General features: G+C 45.4%; 1 protein-coding gene across 1 annotated transcript; it reads left to right on the top strand.

Annotated features, from left to right (window-relative positions):
* Nucleotides 1-7,160: 7,160 nt before the first annotated feature.
* LOC136563441 (cytochrome P450 3A9-like) lies at nucleotides 7,161-19,045 on the top strand. The gene is made up of 13 exons (XM_066560825.1): nucleotides 7,161-7,231; nucleotides 9,793-9,886; nucleotides 11,892-11,944; nucleotides 13,057-13,156; nucleotides 13,710-13,823; nucleotides 14,100-14,188; nucleotides 14,829-14,977; nucleotides 15,831-15,958; nucleotides 16,623-16,707; nucleotides 17,049-17,209; nucleotides 17,630-17,856; nucleotides 18,665-18,827; nucleotides 18,953-19,045. The coding sequence occupies exons 1-13, from the start codon at nucleotides 7,161-7,163 to the stop codon at nucleotides 19,043-19,045; spliced, it is 1,527 nt and encodes a 508-aa protein (XP_066416922.1).
* The last annotated feature ends 287 nt before the right edge of the window (nucleotides 19,046-19,332 follow it).

Here is a 19,332-nt window from a genome sequence, read left to right as displayed (position 1 = left end):
TAAGTCAGCAGGGAATAAATTGGGCTGCCTGCAGTAAGTGATGCTTCAGGGAGGAATAAAGCAGGGAAGCAGCTGGGACAGGTGCCTGTCCCTGCACGGGGTCCCCAGCATGTCCTGCTTCCCTGTGTTTATGCTGTGACAGGGAGCTCACCAGAGCAGCCTCAGGTTTTATGGTGTGTACACATTATTAGTGCTTCACGAGTAAATAATGTCATATTTCATTGTTTATTGCTGAAAATGCACAGGAAAAGGCTAAAGCCTGAAAAGCACAAGAAAATAATTTATGTGGGAGGAATGAATTTCCCATCATGTCAGACTTCTGCCAGAATTTATCACGGTGCCCTTCAGTTTGGGTCTCTGTCCAACATTTTAAAGGTCTGCCTTTGTTATACACAGAGGCACAGGGAAGCTGAAGGTTATTGGGAAGACTGGGAATTGCTGCTGGTGTTGGAGCAGGAGAGAGGAAAGCATAATGTGAAGCCTTCAAAAAAAGCCTTCCCCCACTTAACATGGAAAATAAGGAGCTCTGACCACCAAGAACCATCCTGGGGAAGGGATGAAATGGCAGGAGGGTCAGCAGTGACTCTTCTTCAAATGTGTAAATCAGGATGGAGATGGACAAGGGCCACTGGTCAAACTGTTGATAGTGATCAATATCTTAATTAACATCTGATTCCCACTCTCCACTCAGGCACTCAGCACTGGTAACTCAGGTCACAGATGTAAGGATTTCTTGGGTATAAAAGGATTGCAGAGCGAGGGCATGAAACTTCAGAGAAAGGTTTTGAAGCTGCTTTCCCTCCTGCTGCTTTTTCCTTGAGAACCTGCCACGCTGCTGGGCAGGAGCATCAGCCTAAGGGAATAATTGTGTTTTAAAGCTACTATTTCTGTCCCTGTCATTTATATGTGTCTTGTCAGATTTGCACCTGAATCCATCTCCAAGGTGTCGGTACCAACCAGTGTGGAACCAGAGCTGGAGCGCTCTGGTGAGCACACGCCAAACTATTCTCCAAAATAAACTTCTCCCTCAATCAAAAGAACAGCTGGAACAGCCTGCTGTGGAAATAAGCACCCAAAAGATTTGGAGCTTTGGGGCTGGAGATGCCCCCACCAGCCAAGGCAAGCATTTCTGCATACAGGCAAAGTGCCCCCTGCCAGGGATGCAGAGCTGGTGTGGACAAGTCAGAACCCAGAGGGGCACAAAATGCCATAAAAGCACAGAAGGACCAAATAAAAGTTTCCTGCTCCAGAAAAACCAGATGCCCAGTTTCTTGGGACTGGTGGGCATTTTTTCTGGTGGGGCTCATTCTCTCCCATGCTTCTATTAGGGATTTCCAGGCTCAGCAAGGTGAGCACCACCACACCATTTAGTGACTGGTTAAACATTCAACCAGGCAAGGTGCATGAGCAAGTCAAACTGAGAGAAAGGTTTTTACAACCACACCCAAGATCAGAACTCATGACACCCCAAAGGACTTATTCTTGTCAGCCTCTGAGTTCAGATAAGCCAGTTCCAGGGACCTTTTGACCCAGGTCTGTGCTACTGAGTACTTTAAACTCCTTTGACCCCTCAGAGTAATTTCCAATCTGAAATAATGATGATCCTACTTTTTTCTTTCTATTTGTTTAACAGACTAACCCTTAACACAAATACAAAATACCTAAGGATTTATCACGGAGTGATTCAAACAACAAGCTTGTATTTTGCTCATGTAAGATGATTTTAGGTACTGGTTTTTAAAATAACAAAAACAAGCACAAACAAACACCCCAAAAATCCAACCTGACTCTAGGCTAAAACTTTAGACCCCAAGAAACTTCTGTTTAGAAAACTACAGAGAAAAAGAACCTATCAGGATGCACTGACATGTGATATGAAAATAATGCCAAGATGAGCAGATCAGGTAGCTGATGGAAGGAGTGGCAATTTGGAAACACACCCATTTAGGTGAAAAGCACTAACCCCCAATCATCTCTGTTATCACACAGAGCCCTTGGCATGAACCTCCAGGTGCTCTGACATTGAGCACTTTGGCACATCTTTGTCAGGACAGCTGTCACATCTATCCCAGCCACCAAAGAGCAACTTCCCCATGACAAATGATGGAGGTGAGTGATCTGTGGTGTGAAAAACACACTGAGAAAGGATCTTGGTTTCATTTGTGACAAATACCGGAGTCTCACGGTCCTTACTAAGGGTGTAACTCCAACCACAAGGGAGCTGAAGCTAATGAGCTAATGGGAGCAGGTCACCCTGTGGGAGATGGCAGGGACACCGACTGGAGACATGACGTTATTATTCCTGCCTTGGGCACAATCTCGGGCACTGCTTTGCATAGCAAAGTCCTTCACACACCCGATGATTTGTCACCCTCTAAAAGATACATTGTTCTGAATGAGTCAAGTGCCCGGACTTCACCAGGCTGTGACATCCCAGGGCAAAACTGACACCCCAAAGCAGAATTCTGACATGCCAAAGCAGGACTCTGCTGGGCAATGACGTCTTGGGATGACTTTGCCAAAATGATGGCACAACAAAGCACCACTCTCATCAAAATATCCTCCTGAAAATATCAAGAACATGATCTCCCTCTTGTACTGGGAATACATCTTGCCTATATTTGCATTTGTCCCTCACCTGTATTTGCTTTTGTCAGGGATTTTTGCTGCTGTTCCCTTGTGGAATGTAACCTTGTCTTTCATTGCATTGTAGGTAAGTCATGGGTGGAGCTGGCAGGGTATTTTATTATTTCTTAATTCATTCTAAAAGGCTAAAGAACCTCGAACAGGCTTTTGTATTAGATTGGGCAAAAGAATGCAGTTCTCAGAGTTAATTAGCCATCCAGATTTCATACAGCTTTTGTAGCTGTCATTTCTTGGAATGAAAAGAAATATAATGATATATTGCAAAGATTATGAAGGAAGATTGGGATATATCAGGGATATTACTTTAACTGAAAAAAACATCAGAAAAATGTCCTAGTTTCTGTTTAATTCCAAAGTTCAGTATATGGAACAAAACATCCAGGGGAATTAATTATGTTTTTGTTGAGGTTTTTTTGTGAGCTTTTTAAATCCCACAGAAATCTAGATGCGGGAGGGTATCAGTCATCTATACACAGAACTACATAAAGTATAATTAGAGAACCCTCCAAATACATTGATTTTTTTTTCAGCAGTAGTGTATCAATATTTTCACCACAGCAAAAAAACTTTAACCTTCATTATGAAGCATTTTTCTGTAGGTTACTAAACCACTGTGTATCAGGGAAAATAAATATTTGCAGCCCCACATCTTCTGTGTAGAAAGTGAACCTGCAATGCTCTGGCAGAGGAACTCTAAGTTTAATGTGTTACTCCCTCCTCCCGCCAGCAGTTCCTTATCTCTCCTCATTTTACATTATCTGACCCTTTTTTCATCCCTTTTAACCCTATAAAGTAAGGACTCCTGAGCTTTCCAGGCCAGGACTGTGCTCATTTTCAGCCTAGCAATTACTCATGGCTGGATTATTCCCATTTGTCTCTGGGCCAACATCATAATTTGATTCACTAGCTGTTCTACCTGGCATTTATTCTCATAGCAACCTCCTTCCAGCCCAGCTATCATTTAGTCAGACTAAACAAACCAAGGGGTTTGGGGGCACCTCTCCAAGGGGCTGAAAAGTGCCACTGATTTGCTGGACCCTCCCTTAATTGGACTCCAGCAAGTCAATGTGTTCTAGCACTGGGCTGCTCTGAGTCAGGCATAGAAACAAGAAGATTTTATGGCCAGAACATAAAAATATAAAACAGTGGACTTTGAACTGCAAAATCATTGTTGTTGTTTTTTTCCTTCACTTCCTACTGGTTTGATTTCTTCTGAGCATCCTTGCAATGCGGCTGTTCAGGCAGTTGAAAGTCGCTTGACATATAACTAGCTGATAATATTAGCACAGCTGATTTCAAAAAGGAGGTTACAGACGGTCTACACTGAAGGTCCTGAGATATTCCACTGGTTTGTTTCACCTGTTTGTCCTCTTGAAAAATGAGTCTGTGTTACAGACTTGGGTTTTGTTTAGACTTAATGTTAAATGAAATGAATGTGGTTCGTTCCACCCAAGGTAATATTACTCTTTATTCTTCTTTCAGAATATCTTAAATTACTCATCAACACTGAGACTAAACCTGTGTCACTGGTTGCCAGTTTGGTGTTTGTCCAGGGCAGAAATCTGCCTTCTCCCTCCCCTACAGAGATTAGCTGAGGTCTGCAAGAACAGCAGCAATTTTTATCATCAGTATCTAGAGAGTTTAACGTACTCCATAACGACACAACTTTGCAATATTTATACCCTGAGTAGCACTGCAGAGTCTCTACTGCTCCAGCCCTGGGAATCTAAAACAAATTCCCCAAAGTATCTCAGGAGAACCTCTTTCACAACCATACTCCAAAGTGAGTTAGACCTAAAGATTCAGGCTTCTCCAGCCTGGCCTTCCCTATACCTGTGCAGTCCTTCTCATCAGGAACAGAAGACATTACCCACTGGGGCTTTTTTCCTTCCCCCAACAGCTCTTTCTCTTCTGAACAGCTCGTTCCCCCCCACACCTGTGCCACAGTCATAATTGCTATTCCAGGGTGTCCTTTCAACCCTACATCCTTTGGTTTCACAGCTTGTGAAAGAAATACATGTTCCTCTATTTTTCTGCCCAGCCCCCAGTCATTATTCCCTGAAAATCCTTTCTCCTCATCACACCTTGTTCACAGCCTGGATTTGCAGTACTCCCTTCATTAGGCTGCACATTGCAACCTGTTGTTATTTTGCTTTGCTGAAAACCATTAATCCATTAATCTGAGCTTCTCAGGGGCATTAGAAATTGGAAAGCAGCTCAGTTCTCCTCTGAATTTGCTGCAAATTTTGACTTTTTAGCATCTCAGCCTGTGACCATCCTGGAAACTCAGTAGCAACAGCCTAAATGACAAGGGGTGGGTATTGTGTGTGTCATTGTCACCCATGAGTAGGACTTGAGGTGTCACCAGCAGGGTGTTCACAGCCAAAATTGGGGGTTTTCACCTTCTCATGCTCCTGAGCACTCTGCCTCTGCTCCAGACACCTGGAGGGCTCCCCTAAAGCCATGGGGGGATGCAGTGGAACTTCCCAATGTCCAGGAGAAGCAGAGGATGGGTGTAAAAGCCCGTGGTGGTCAGGACTCAGATGTTATAAAGGTCTTGGAAGGGTGAAGGAACAACTGTGCTGCACCCCTGAGCAGCTTAGGGGACACCACAGTTGGGGGTTTACAGTTTTAGTAGAGTGCACCTTAGGGCATAAACTGGCTCTGAGCTGGGCTTACATGTGAAAATCAATCAGTCTTTCCTGGGTCATTGACTTCCCTTTGGCATGGATTAATTGCCATGGGGTTCTTCTGTTTATCCACCAGCTGTCTCTAAGGGGATGGTGGGATTGTGTTGTTTGTTTGAAGTCAATTGGCACATTCCATTTGGCAGAGATCATCAGGTCACCATGGAAAACCACAGCAAAACTTTACATCTCTGGTTTTTCACACCAATTTTTCCAGAAACTATAATTACCCCTAAAAATGATGCAAGGAGGACAAAGATTGAGGCTTATTTTTACTGAGGATGGAGAGCCCTCCAACAATCCTATTTCCTGAATAAACTGTGTTAACCTATTTCCCAACACAGTGAGTTGGGAACATTTTGGTGTCTAGTAAACTCAAATTTCAAGGCTGTGTCAAAATGGGCAAAGAGGAACCCTGGAGCACCAGTCACTGCTGTGACCACTTCCTGAAGGGGAAAGAACCTCTTGAACCTTGAACCATGGTCTTGCAACACCTCTGAATCAAGAAAGGCAGAACCCAGCATAGGCTTGGAAAGCTGTGTCATGAACTTGTCTGTTCACGTCAAACTAAAGCAAACTGTGTTTATTACAAAATAATCTACAACTGTTCTGTCTCCAAAGGCCAGTGCAAAGGCCAGGGCAAAAGAGAAAGGAGATACAAATGCTGAGATAAGGCAGATGATGCTCCTTGGGATGTGGACTGAGATCCACTGCTCGGTCAGTGCAGTGTATATCACAGCCACATCCTTGCAGACACAAGGCTACTGATGTGCCAAAAAATTAAAACACCACCCAACTTGCCCCAGTGCAGACAGTAAACTCCCTTCTGAGGGCAGCAGCTCTGCTAATATGAAGGGAATTGCTCATTTTAGAATTCTGAATAAAGCTCTAAAATTGCTATAGTGCACACCAATGCAAACCATAGAACTTCCTGCCCTGGCTTGATCCCCACTAACAAACACCATCCAAAGAGCTCAGTTTTCTCCACACCATAATCTCCCCTCAGCACATCCACACCTGCTCTTGGTTTTCAGCATCATCCTTACAGGAGAGCCTGTACAAAATTCATGTTTTCCCTTTTCCTGTGCCTTTTCCTCACCTGTGGCAGAAGGGTGGGCATGAGTTTTATTCACAAGCCATGAGTGCTTGTGCTTTGGAAAGGGTGGCACTTTGACTGTTTACAGTTGTGGAGTGACAACATTTCTCTTACATAACACCTGGCCACAGGCCAGCAAACAAGGTGGACTGGACTTCTAGAGCCTTCAGAGGGGACAAATAGTTAGAAGCTGCTTCTGACTCACCGCAGGCAGCACTTGCACTTCACAACACAGAGAGAGAGAGAGATTTCAAACAAAATCTTAAATTCTGTCAAAGTTGATTCATCTGCTAGAAAAGCTCTTGTCATACAATATGTGAATAACCTTTTCCCTTCTCTTTCCCTTTTGTAAACCAACTCTGACACCTGCTATGGGATTTACCTTTTCATTGTAACCTGTTTTTATTTAGTTTGGTGTAGGAGCCCAGGGGCATGAGTCAATGGGAAGGCAGTTATTACTTACAACAGGGAAACCAGCTGAAATGTTTGGCAACACATGCATTAAATAACTTGAACCTTAGACAGTTCAGTCTATCACATGAATGGTGTTTTTCAGATTAGCAGGCTTTTCTACCTTTACCTTCCACTCCTCCTCCTTTGTCACAGAAGGAGGGCCCCTAAATCATATGACTGGATAAAAAAGATTGCACAGTGTGAAACACTCCTATTTCCTACTGACGAGGGACAAGCACATCAAGGCAGAACTCAGAGCCAATCAGAGAAGAACTGAAATGACCCTTCTGCCTTCTTTCTCTACAGAAACATGGGCCCTTGTACTTCTTTTCATGGTCGTCCTTCTAGTGTGAGTAAAATATTCTTTATTGATTCTCTGCTCCTGCCATTTCTCTCTTTTTGCCATTGCTCATTTTCATACAACTAATCTGCTGAAGAGTAGATGTGATTTCCACTTTTCCAGCATCTACCCAGGCTCTGGGATGTAGCAGAGAAGTCTAAAGACTGAACATGTGTGTGATCTTGCTCCAAGGTTTGGAGTATTCCCATCCAGTTGTGAGATTACTGCTCAGCATCAAAGAAATAATTGGATAATAACAATGCCAGGTACTGGTTACCATCAGGGTGCTGGTTTCAGTCAGGGTCCTGACCCATCAGGTGATTTTTCACAGACATCCAGCTGTGTCTCCTTGGCTGAGGCTGCTCTGCAGGCAAGCTAGTAGAATATGACCCTCCTGCACAGGTGGAGAGCAGCAGAAAAGCACCAGGAGAAGAATATCTGTAGGATCAGTTTTTACTCCTGACTTCTTCCATGGTGCCCAGCTAAGATTCTCCTCAGGGGCACCTGGACAAGGAGGGGTCGTTTGCAGAGGTTTGATTTCCATCCCATGTTCCTCCTCACAGCTACCCATGCTGGGGGAAGGAGTGGAGCACAGAGCAATGTCAGCCACCTGCTCCTGGCTTTCCAGACAAAATCCCACAGCAGAAATGTACCCCCAGTGCTTCAGGGCAACCCTGCTAATGAGGAAATGCTGTCCTTGGCTTTGCTGGTGCCATTCAGCACTGCAGCAGGGCAGGGCTGGGTAAAAACCCCTGACTGATGTGGTGCACACGAGCATGGCCCATTTGTCTGCCCTGGCAATGCTCCAGCCACAGCAGCTCAGCAAGCTCAGAGTTTTAGCCATATTTTTCCTGTGATTTGGATCACTGAAAGGCCTGTTTGGTGCTGGCTCTTACCAAAAAAACCCCAACAAAACAAAACAAAAAACCCTCACTGAACCCCAAAGCAAACCAAACTAACAAAACCAAAAAAGCCACCCTGAATCTTGACCCAAGCTCTCCTATTTCAGTAACTCTGTGGTTATCTGAGATTGCTGGTTACCAGACTTGTGCCTTCTGCAGGCCCCTGTAATTCTGTTGTGGCAAAAGGGACTAAACCCAGATCTCTGTGCTCTGACATCAGAGCTAAAATATAAATTTCACTGCCCATTGACACAGAGAGGTTGTTTAGATGCTTCTTGTCCAGCTGGGGCAACACTGTTCCAGTTCACACATGAGGGAACTTCAGCCATTTCTGATTCACATCCATGGTAGGAAGAAGTAATGATTATTCTTTGGCTTTACAATGAATGGTTCTTTTCAGTCTGCAGAAAACCCTGACACATTTTACTTGTAAAAGTGTTAGACTACATTTTCCTGGCCATGTTTCAAGTGGTCTAAGCCTGCTTTCCTACAGTATTTCTGGGCTTTGTAACCAGCCCAGCCTGACATTTCCTGGTCCTCCCACATCTTAGACTACCTGTAGACGTTACAAATGAGAATCCACAATCATTTGATTCCTAGCACCGAATTAACCTTTGACAAAAAAAAGTTAAACATTGACAGACTGAGTTGTGTGAATCCTCTTTTCACCTGAACACACCCAGCTCCTCATTTTTCACCTGTCCTTCTTGGACCATAAGTTGGTATCTGGACTTTTTGCTCTGGCAGAAGCTGTGCTGGGGGACACTGATCTCATTTGGGCTCCCGAGAATTTAAAAAAAGCAGTGGTAATTGTAAGGGAGACCCTCCCTATGTCTCAACCTAGATTTTGGCTTTTCAAATAAGCATCCCCAAGATCCTGTCTGAGCAGCTGCTGCCTCGTGACCTGAAGAGGATCTCTGATAACATCCCCCGGCCAAACCTTCCCTGCTTTACATCCTTTCTGCAATGAACTGCTCACTTGGGAAGCTGCAGCTACTAACTAAAACCAAGTATTTTGAGGAGCTCTTTCAACATAGCCAAAGACGAGCTTCAAAGGGCTGCAGCCCAGGCCCTTGTTGAGAAAGAGAAAGCCCCAAGGTAGGAGCAATAACTTCAGAGCTGCCAGGAAAGGTGCTTCAGAGGAAAGAAATTTGCAAGGCTGTCAATAAAATCTAAAGAGAAAACCATCAAGACTAGGCTTCCACTGAGCTAATGCTGGACTAAGGGAAGGAGAACAATTACTGAAATTGAAGTACAGTTTGACAAAAGCCCTGTTTGGGACATAATTCCTGGCATTGCTTTGATTTTTCTTCAATTCAAACATGTTAGCTTGGTGTTCCTTCTTCCAGCTCTGTTTTCTGCCTCTCCTTTGGTAGACAATGAGCCCCTTTTAGGACTTTTGCTCAAGATTTCCAGGTGCTGTCTCCACAGGTGGTCTGGTGGAAACAATTGCTTTCACACCAAAAGGATCCCTCTGAAGCTCTGTGTGAGCCTTACCATGGTTATCAAGTAGTTTTTTACAGGGCAGTTTTCACTTGCTTTTTTTCCACCACTTGGTTCAACCTCCTGTCCCTCATGTCCCAGGGGATGTTGCTGCAGTGTCGAGGTTGAGGAGCGCTCACATCCCAGTGCCACAGTGCTGTAACACTTCTCTTTTCTGTCCCGCAGGTATGGGATCTGGCCATTTGGTCTGTTCAAGAAGTTGGGCATTCCTGGGCCAAGACCTCTGCCTTTCTTTGGGACATCCCTGGAATATCGCAAAGTGAGTGCCTGAAGCTGCCTTTGCTGGCACAGCTGTAGCTGAACAGATACAGAGTGCTGATAAGTTATCTCCAAATGCCAGCTCCTCTGTCACGCAGGGCCTGTGCACAGGTGTGGTGGGTTTGCACGGGAGGCATTCACAGAAGTGATGCAAAGCTTCTGTTTAAGTGACAATCTGTTTGAACCAATGGAAAGCTGTACACACCTCTGTGAAAAACATAAGCTAAAGACAAAAGAAACCTGGGAACTCACTCTTTTTTGGTCACCAAAGAGATAACAGGGGCCAGGCCTGGTTGGGTGGCCCCTGCTGCAGGTCAGGCCCCATTCCTGTGGTGCTGGGCAGGTGAGGGGAGGGTGTGGGGGGCTGAGGCTGGGCCAGGCCATGGCTGCAATTTCTGACATCTTGCTGCTACTGGGTCCAGCCTGGCTGCCTCCCCAGGGCCCAGCCGGGTCTGCCAGCCTCAGGAGCAGCCCTGGGCCCGGCCAGCTCAGCCAAGATTCTACCACCATTGAGATTTGCCCAAAACGACTGGGCCGGGGAGAGGAGAAGCCATTAGCCCCCCTCAGCCATAGTTCCTGCCACAAACTGCTGGGCCCAGCCCAGTGTGACCATCTGCAGGCCCTGGGCGAGATATTAACTCTCTCAGTGCTTCAATCCTCCCTAGAGAAAGAAACAAAATGCAGGCAGTGTAGAGGAACAACATGAACACGCTGAAGTCAGTACAGAAGAAGTCAAGTCCCAGATGAGAGGGATGAGGAGATGTCTTGATCTTAGGGCTGAAATCCTCCTGTAAAGCTATGGAGGAAGATTCTTATTCCCTTTAATGCATGAAAGTATGGGGAGATGAAAGTGTTCGAATTGTAGATATTGAGCAAAGGGTTCCATGCTAAAGTAAGCAGATGTTAAAGTAGCTGTGATCCTATGAGAAGTTTGAACAGAGAAGGAGAGAAGAGTGATGAAGATCCTGCGCCTCCAGGAAGATGATTTCAGAGACAGATAATGAGAACCTTTGCCTTGAACAGCTCATCTCTAAAACAGTATCCCAGAAGTTGACATGGCCCATAAACACAGCTGTAGGAAAAGCTTGTGGAAAATGGGAGGGATTTCATGATTGCAGATTTCCCCAGGTGGCTGCTGTTTGTGGAAGTTAAAAGAGAGAGAAGAGAACAAAAGAACTGTTTTCTTGTGGAGAGATCTCCATAACATTAACAAGAGGGACTTCTCTTCCCTAAGGGAACTGAAGAAAGACTATTCTAGAAGTGGCAAACTGACTGAAATTTTAGGTTTTGTTTCTTTATGTTTCTTTTGTTTCTTTATGTTGTCAAGAAAGGTTGTAGGGGGAGGAGAAGTGTCCTGAAGGTTTTGTTCTTATTCTTATTACTCTTTTAGTTACTGTTAATAAATTTTCTTTTAAAGGCTTTTAAAGTTTTGAGCCTGCTTTGCCTTTCTCCTAATCCTACCTCACAGCAGGAAATGGAGAAGTGCATTCTAGTGAGTGCACTGATGATTGGTCAGCACTGAACCCACCACAGTAATTGGTGCATTGGCTGGGAAATCTCAAATTGGCAAAGCAAAACCACTACAAAAGACCAGTGTGGGATAAGGCTCAGCAGCACAGACCAAGGGGCATCCCCAGAGGAGCACTCCTGGCTGGCTGATTTCCAGCTGCCCTTTGCCAGCGCCCTGGCCAACAGCTCCCTCAAAGCACAGTGCACATTCACGCCTCATCGTGGCTTTGGCTGCTCATAAAGCAGCTCTGAACATTAGTTTAAGGCTTTTCCTCCCCACCCACCATGTCCAACATCTTCCCTTCCACTGCATCCTCTCTCAGATAACTCAGCACCAACACTGCCAGATCTCAAGGAGCATTCAGACAACAGTCTCACACACATGGTGGGATTTTTGGGGCTGACCTGTGCAGGTCCAGGAGTTGGACTTGGATGGTCCTTGTGGGTCTTTTTCAGTCCAGGATAACCCAATACAATTTTTAAATTGCATTCCACAGGGTTTCCTGGAATTTGACACAGAATGTTTCAAGAAATACGGGAAAATCTGGGGGTGAGTACGAGCCACTGATCTCTTCGGAGAGTAAAACTAGAATCTGCACAAATGGAAGAACACGTTCATTAGGAACATGTTCATTTCTCCACCTGCAGCCCTGAAAGTCCCAACAGGATGAGAGCAGCAGTGACAGGGTGCTGCAGGTGGCTTACTTGGAGCCTGGTGACACAGAGCTGTGACACTGTCACATCATACAGAAACTATTTTGACCAGTGCTGTGAAAAGCAGTTTAAATCTGGTAACAAAAGGCCCTCACCTGCCCCTAACAAAATCATCAGCAGAACTATTTACTTCAGCAGGATCTGGAACTGGGAGGTTGGGTTCCTCTGGTTTACCAACAGCAAAGGAATGTGAGTGACTCCCCTTGGAGCTGATCCAAAGAATTCCTTGTGCTGCTGATCCCCACCTGCTGCAGCAGGAGCTGCTGCAGTTATGGCTCTTCTGTTCTAGACACCTCCTCCCATAGCTTTCATCACAGTTGTTATAACTTAGGCTACAACCTTGCATATCCTGCATGATGCATCCACTGGTCCCTACAGCAGCTTTAAGAAATGGAGTCTGGAAAATATATGTTTGCACAAATGGGTAGAGAGCACAGATCAGCTTAATCTACATCTGTTCCAGGAAAGCCTTCAGAACTGGCAGCTTAAAAAGACAAAACCAAGGACTGAGTTTCATCTCCAAGGATGTCTCAGTGCTGTCAGCCCAAGTCTCCAGACATCCAACTCAAGAGCCTGAAAGGGGTCGAACAAGTTTCCTTCTAATACTGTAATGTGCTTAAGTGCCTGGAAAAACACAGAGAGTCAGGGGAGGAAGTGAAGACACTTGCTTCATTTAGTATCTGGTCCTTTGAGCAACTGAGCCCTGCTCATTTCCCAGTGAATTTGGAGTGTGTTTATCCCCCTTTATCATTTCCAAAACCACATGGGAAAAGATCTAGGAGTCCTTTTCCATCTCTACTTTCTACAATTCTGTACTCAGACAACAGAGCAACAAGGCTGCTGATGGAAGAACATTAGATCAACACATGGGCATCTCGTGGGCATCAGCCAAGCCTTACACTTAAATTATCTGCGGTTATTTACCTGGTTCTCTTCTCCCCCCACCAGGATTTATGATGGCAGACAACCCACGCTGGCTGTCACAGACCCCCAGATCATCAAATCTGTGCTGGTTAAAGATTGTTACACCACCTTCACCAACCGCAGGGTAAGAGCACAAGTGCTGTGATTGACCACAGGGTCCAGAAAAGTGCAGGGGGAGACAGGCATGCCAAGCATGCTTTGGGAACCAGTGGCTGCACTACAGGGATTGCTGAACACAACCACTGCACGTCACTGTTCCCCTGCCTTACAGCCTGAACTGCACACACGGGCTGGCAGAGGGAGCAGACCAAGTCTGTTCTCACACCTATTACATATTTATGCATATATGGATGGATTTGGGTCTGTGGGAGCGTGCAGGAATCTATAAGGGTACACACGTGCCACCAGCTGGGATGCAGGGATGGGACATGGTGGGTACACACAGACATGCAGGTGTTGAACTTGTGCTGGGAATAGCACCTCACAGTTGGTTTAGTGTAGAAAAGGAGTTTGTTTATGGATGTGTGCCTTGAGAGAGGCTGTTTGTCAGGCCACAGCCTGGTGCCAGCAGCAATGCCACTGGAAGAGCCCGGGCAGGGGCTTGTGTGCCACATTGCCACCCCTGCAAGGAGGCTGCTCTCTTTCCTGGGGTTAACTCTGCCTGCTTGCCCCTGCAGCGCGCGGACCTGGCCGGGGTACTGACCAACGCCATCTCATTAGCTGAAGATGACCACTGGAAAAGGCTCCGTACTGTGCTCTCTCCAACCTTCACCAGTGGGAAACTGAAGGAGGTAAACCAGAGGGGCAGGTACAGACTAAATCAGAGTCAGTAAGCAGTGTTTTCAGGCTGAGATTATCACAGGGGTCTGATTTCTTTAGTCAGAGCCCAGCAACTAAGTTGGCCTGTTTGACTAATGCCTAATTGAAACCAGAAAACTCTTAAAATAAATCCTGAGCAGAGAGATTTTATTTGTAAATATTCATGACACTCCCTGTAGTCTCCATGAGCCTGTGTAAAGGAGTAAAATGTATTGTCCTGAAGTGACCATGCCTGGTTTGTGTTACAGATGTTCCCTATAATGAAGCACTATGGGGAAGCCTTGGTGAAGAATGTTCAAAAGCAAGTGAAAGAGAACAGCTCAATATCTGTAAAGGAGTAAGTAGCTGCTAAGAGCAGCAGGCAGAGCAAACCTTGTTAAAAGTGCTGTGGTTCATTGGTTACCAGCAATGCAGATCTTTCCCTGGGTCAGTCAGGGCTCTGAAAGGAGGAATGGGACTTACTGAAAGCCTGACTGGAAATTTAAAAGGGGAAAATTTCATTTGGATGTTAGGAAACTTCCCAGAGGTAGGTAGGAAGGAAAGTGCTCCAGCATAGCTTTGTGAATCCAGAGATCCAAGATGTCCCATCCCGAGCTTGGAAGAGGGGGCTGTGCTGGGTGGAACTGGACCACTCCCAGGGCTTGTTTGAGGCAAGGTGTGCTGCCACCCTCCTCAAGAGGTTAAATGCTAAATTTCACATGCTGTCCTTCCACCAACCCATTCCATGTTGTTGTAAAATCCTTGGAAAAAGCTGTCTGACTTCAAAACCTGTGCAGTCTTGAAACAAAAGCTCTCTAAAAATCTATCCCCTTCTCTAGAAGTGTTGTTCAGTGCCACATAGCCAATTTTCTCTTCCAACCTAAGGCAGGAGGTCTTCTGAGACTTTATATTTGAATGTCACATAGACATGAGGAAAAAAATATATTCATTGAGTCCAAATATTTAACCACAGTCTATGTTTTTCTACTTTCCATCAGCATCTTTGGGAGCTACAGCATGGATGTGGTCACCAGCACTTCCTTTGGTGTGAACATTGACTCCATGAACAACCCCAAGGACCCCTTTGTCAGAGAGATGAAGAAACTGGTCAAGTTTGACTTTTTTAACCCAGTCTTCATCTTGTCATGTAAGTGACTCCAGGTTTTGCTTGGATAACTTCCCTTGCTAGGAATGAATTGCTGTCCCTTGTCTCACCAGTTCCTCATTGTGAGCTTCATGCTGAAATCCTGGGGATGAGATGGGTAAAAGCTTCCTCCACCTTTGGCATCCCCAGTGCAAGAAACTTATGAACCACCCAGAAATATCCAGTAAAGTGCTGGGAAATTACTTAAAGGTTGAAAAGCAAGTGAGGCTTGAGGAGAGCACTGCTATCTGAAATGCATTTTCTGGAAGTGAGTGCTTAGTGGGGACTGTAATTAGATGCAATTTCCTCCAGTGCAATAGCTTAGCAGCAATGGACCTTAAATTAATGTCAGATACCTTGCTGAAACCCAGGGAAAGTTTGGATCTGTCCACAGAGGAGGTTCTGGTGCTGTAGATTTCATGAAACTATAGAGAATATGAAGATCCAGTTTCATGAGGAAGGAAAAGACTTGAAAGGGACTTGAAAATGTTTGCATGATCACAGCAAGGCAGTGAACAGCTCAGCCTGAACAAAGAACTCAGAATTTTCAGTATTTCTCTTGTGAGCCACATGCCTGTTGTATCCAGAGGTAACCAGACCTCAGAAATCAGAGCCTTAGAAATAGGAGGTGGAATATGCCTTGGTCTTCTCTTAAATGAATGATTATACCCAGCTTGGTTGTGCCCATGTGATGCAAAAACTATTCCAAGGGAATGAAACAGGGGGAAAAAAGGCAAAGTGTATGCTTTTCTCATCTAAAGAAATTTAAAAAGGAAATAAATTCCCAGTAGCATCCACAGCTATCAGGAGGGTTTTTTTTTAAAGAGTGCAATTTAATTTTATATTTATTTTTCAGTTGCCTTCCCATTCCTTATTCCTGTCATGGCCAAGATGAATGTAAATATCTTCCCCAATGATGCTGTAGATTTTTTCATGAGATCCCTTGCCAAAATTAAGCAGGATCGTGAAAAGGAGGCTCACAAGGTGAGTAGGAATTTGAGAGCAATTGTGGCAGAAAGAACACTGAAGTGAGATATAATTAGGGTGATGATATCAAAGGTGAAGCCAAAGTACAATGACTCAACAAAACCCTGAGCCTACTCAAGTGTAAACACTTCATTTTAATACTGTCAGAAAAGCCCCACCTGACCCGTCCTGGCAGAGAATCAGGAGGACTTTGTACATCCGTGATCTGAAGCTAAATCCAGATAAAGGCTCAGCAGAATTGGACTAACCTCAGTCTGCAGCACTTGTAATGAGAGACGGAGAGACTCCCTGAAGAAGATTAGGCAGAGGATGAGCAAGTGCAGAGTAAGCAGCACATGAGTAGCAAAATCACCTTTAGGGTTGTGCCTTCCCCTCTTGCTTTTCAAAAACTGCAGCTTGCTTCCTGACAAAATTCTGCCTTTTAGAGTTTGGATCCCTTTACCCAAATTCATTCAAGACACTGCTCTCCCACCCAGTGGCTTAATGGACAGTACAGACAGGTTTCCAAAATAAAAAGCAAATGTTACATTTCTCAATAAGGAAGTTGTGTGCATTTTGGGGATGCTCTCAGTCTAAAACTTGTGCTTAGGCTGTGAAATCTGCTTATCTAAGCCCTCCAATGAAGCTGTCACCAAAGAGACTCTCCTGCTTTCCCTCTCAGGGCAGGGTAGATTTCCTGCAGCTGATGATCGAATCCCAGCGCTCAGCCAGCCAGGACAAGAACGAAGCAAATCACTCACATAAAGGTAACAACAGCCAAATCCCCATCATGGGCACAGGGCTGTGGGAGTGAGGAGAATAGGGGGAGGTGTTTGTGTCACCATCATCTTCACCACCCAGCTCCAGATGGAGCTCTGTCTCCTGGTGCCAGCACTAGGTATTAACATCCCGGGAGCAGGACTGCCATGTCAGTTATTTATGCCCAGGAAATCACCTGCCTCCTCTATCAAATGGATTTTTCCAGGCAGGTAGAGCAGTTATGAAAGCATTATCAGCAAACAACTGCAACAAACCTGCCTCAACACCACCTGCTGCCTGCTCCTTGCTGAGACCATCAGCCAACACTGCTTTTCTCCTCTCCCCACAGCCCTGACCGACATAGAAGTCCTGGCCCAGGCATTCATCTTCATCTTTGCTGGGTATGAACCCACCAGCAACACCTTAGGTTTCCTGGCCTATGAGCTGGCCATGCACCCTGATGTGCAGGAAAAGGTGCTGCAAGAGATTGACACAGTCCTGCCCAACAAGGTAAGGAGGACCCTGAGCGATGGGGAGGACTCTGACCCTGCAGGCCTCCTGGTTCAGTCAGGGCAATGAGACATCTCTTGGAAAATCCATGGTGTTTAGGAGCTAGAGATCTGGCAGACAGACACTCAGACAACTCAGCCCTGCAGTGGTTTTCTTTTGGCAGCTGGAACCTTCCAGCCACCCCAACTGCCATTTGCCACACTCTGCAGAAGAGCACGTGGATTTCCAAGCAATTCCATGACTCATAGGTGGAAAAATGAAACCAATTGCTCAATTTCTACCTTACATTTTGTTCTTCAGCGAGTCTGAGTCAAATTTGGGGCAGTGGGGGTTGAGGATACTATTGTTCCTACAGTCATTTTAGGACAATCCAGTTCTGATGCCAACATGCCTGGTCACCTTCCTTGTGTTGTCCTGCAGGCTCCTCTCACGTACGAAGCAATTATGAAATTGGAATATCTTGACATGACAGTGAATGAAACCCTCAGGGTCTATCCCCTCGGGGGGCGGATTGAGAGAACCTGCAAGAAAGACGTGGAGATAAATGGAGTGACCATTCCCAAAGGAGTTGTGGTCACAATCCCACCCTACGTCCTGCACCGTGACCCCGAGTACTGGCCCAACCCAGATGAGTTCAGGCCAGAAAGGTACAAAAAGCTTAATGAAAGGGAAGAAATATCACTCTGCTTTTTCCTCAGTAATTAAGCATTAATCTCTGATTAGCTTCCTAATGGTGTTCTTCCTATCTTTTTGCAAACAATACAGATGAGAAATTGCAGGCTCGTGGGAATGTCATTTTAAAAGGAAATCGAGCTTTGTGCTTAAAGCAGGGTTTCAAACAACATAATCTTCTTGGGAGAATAGCACTGATACTCGCAGGATCTTGTACCCAGCTTTTAAGCTTCCTGAGAGTGGGTAAATTTGGAGGTTTTGTAACTGCTGGCCATCCTCTGTATAATCCTTCTTGTTGAACCTGTTCCTTACAAACAAGCTTCTACTAAATATGCCAGATTTGATCCTTCCAGAATTGCTTTCCCTCCTTGTTTTCAAGGATAACCTTCCCTAGCTGGTTATTTTTGTAATTGATATCTACTTATTCCCAGAGAAACTGAAGCCATAGGCTGCTCCAAACCAAGACAACTTCTGGTTCTTCTCTCTCTAAATACCACAGACAGGAAATATCTGTCTCTGTGGGAGAGGATGTTGCCTGGATTTTCCCTTTACTTCCCACTTCCACTAATCTGGATGGAGAGAATTAAAATTAAACCCTCAAATGGGACCCCATCCTGTCTCTGACAAGGGCTTGGTCACAGCACTCAATTTCAGGGGTAGCCTGAGACACTTTAGGAAAAACCCAAACCAGGGCAGGGCAGCAGTCAGAGATCCCAGGATAAATAAGATGTGTAGGTTTTATGGTTTTGCTGCCTTAATTTCTTTTCCCCAACCATCCTCCAGGTTCAATAAGGAGAACAAGGAGTCCATAGACCCATACACATACCTGCCCTTTGGGGCTGGGCCCAGAAACTGCATTGGGATGAGGTTTGCTCTCCTGATTCTGAAAGTCGCCATCGTCTCCCTGCTGCAGCATTTCACCTTCCAGACCTGCAAAGAGACTCAGGTGAGGGGCACATGGAGGGAGCCGGGTGCCAAGGCCAGACATTTCACACTTCCAGGCACTGCAGATCCAGCTGTGCCTGAACCTCTCATCCCTGCATGTTTAACTTATCCATCTCATTGTTGCAGATCCCAATCAAGCTGAGTTCAGTGGGGCTCCTAACACCAGAGAAGCCGATTATTCTGAAATTGGTGCCCCGGACCGAGCCTGCCAAGAACTGAAACCCAGCCACAGCCCTCAACACACAGGGACTGCCATGCTAACAAAGGGATCACACATCACAGGAAATCTCTCCTACACAGACAGACACAGAAGAGCGGCTCCAGTTAATTCTGGAAGCAATTACTACATATTTACTAATAAACATAACTGTCAGAAAGGTGACATGGACCACTGGGCAGTGACAATACACAGTCCCCTTAATTTTGATTGCAAAACAAGAAATAAATCCAAATGAGAATCTGATCATCGACTTCTAAAGGGACTTCTCCATCTGGAGGGAAGGAAT

This window comes from Molothrus aeneus, chromosome 16 (genome assembly GCF_037042795.1).
Source record: "Molothrus aeneus isolate 106 chromosome 16, BPBGC_Maene_1.0, whole genome shotgun sequence".
Lineage (NCBI taxonomy): Eukaryota > Metazoa > Chordata > Aves > Passeriformes > Icteridae > Molothrus > Molothrus aeneus.
Note: the sequence above shows the minus strand (reverse complement) of the source record. Positions and strands in the feature narration are given on the sequence as shown.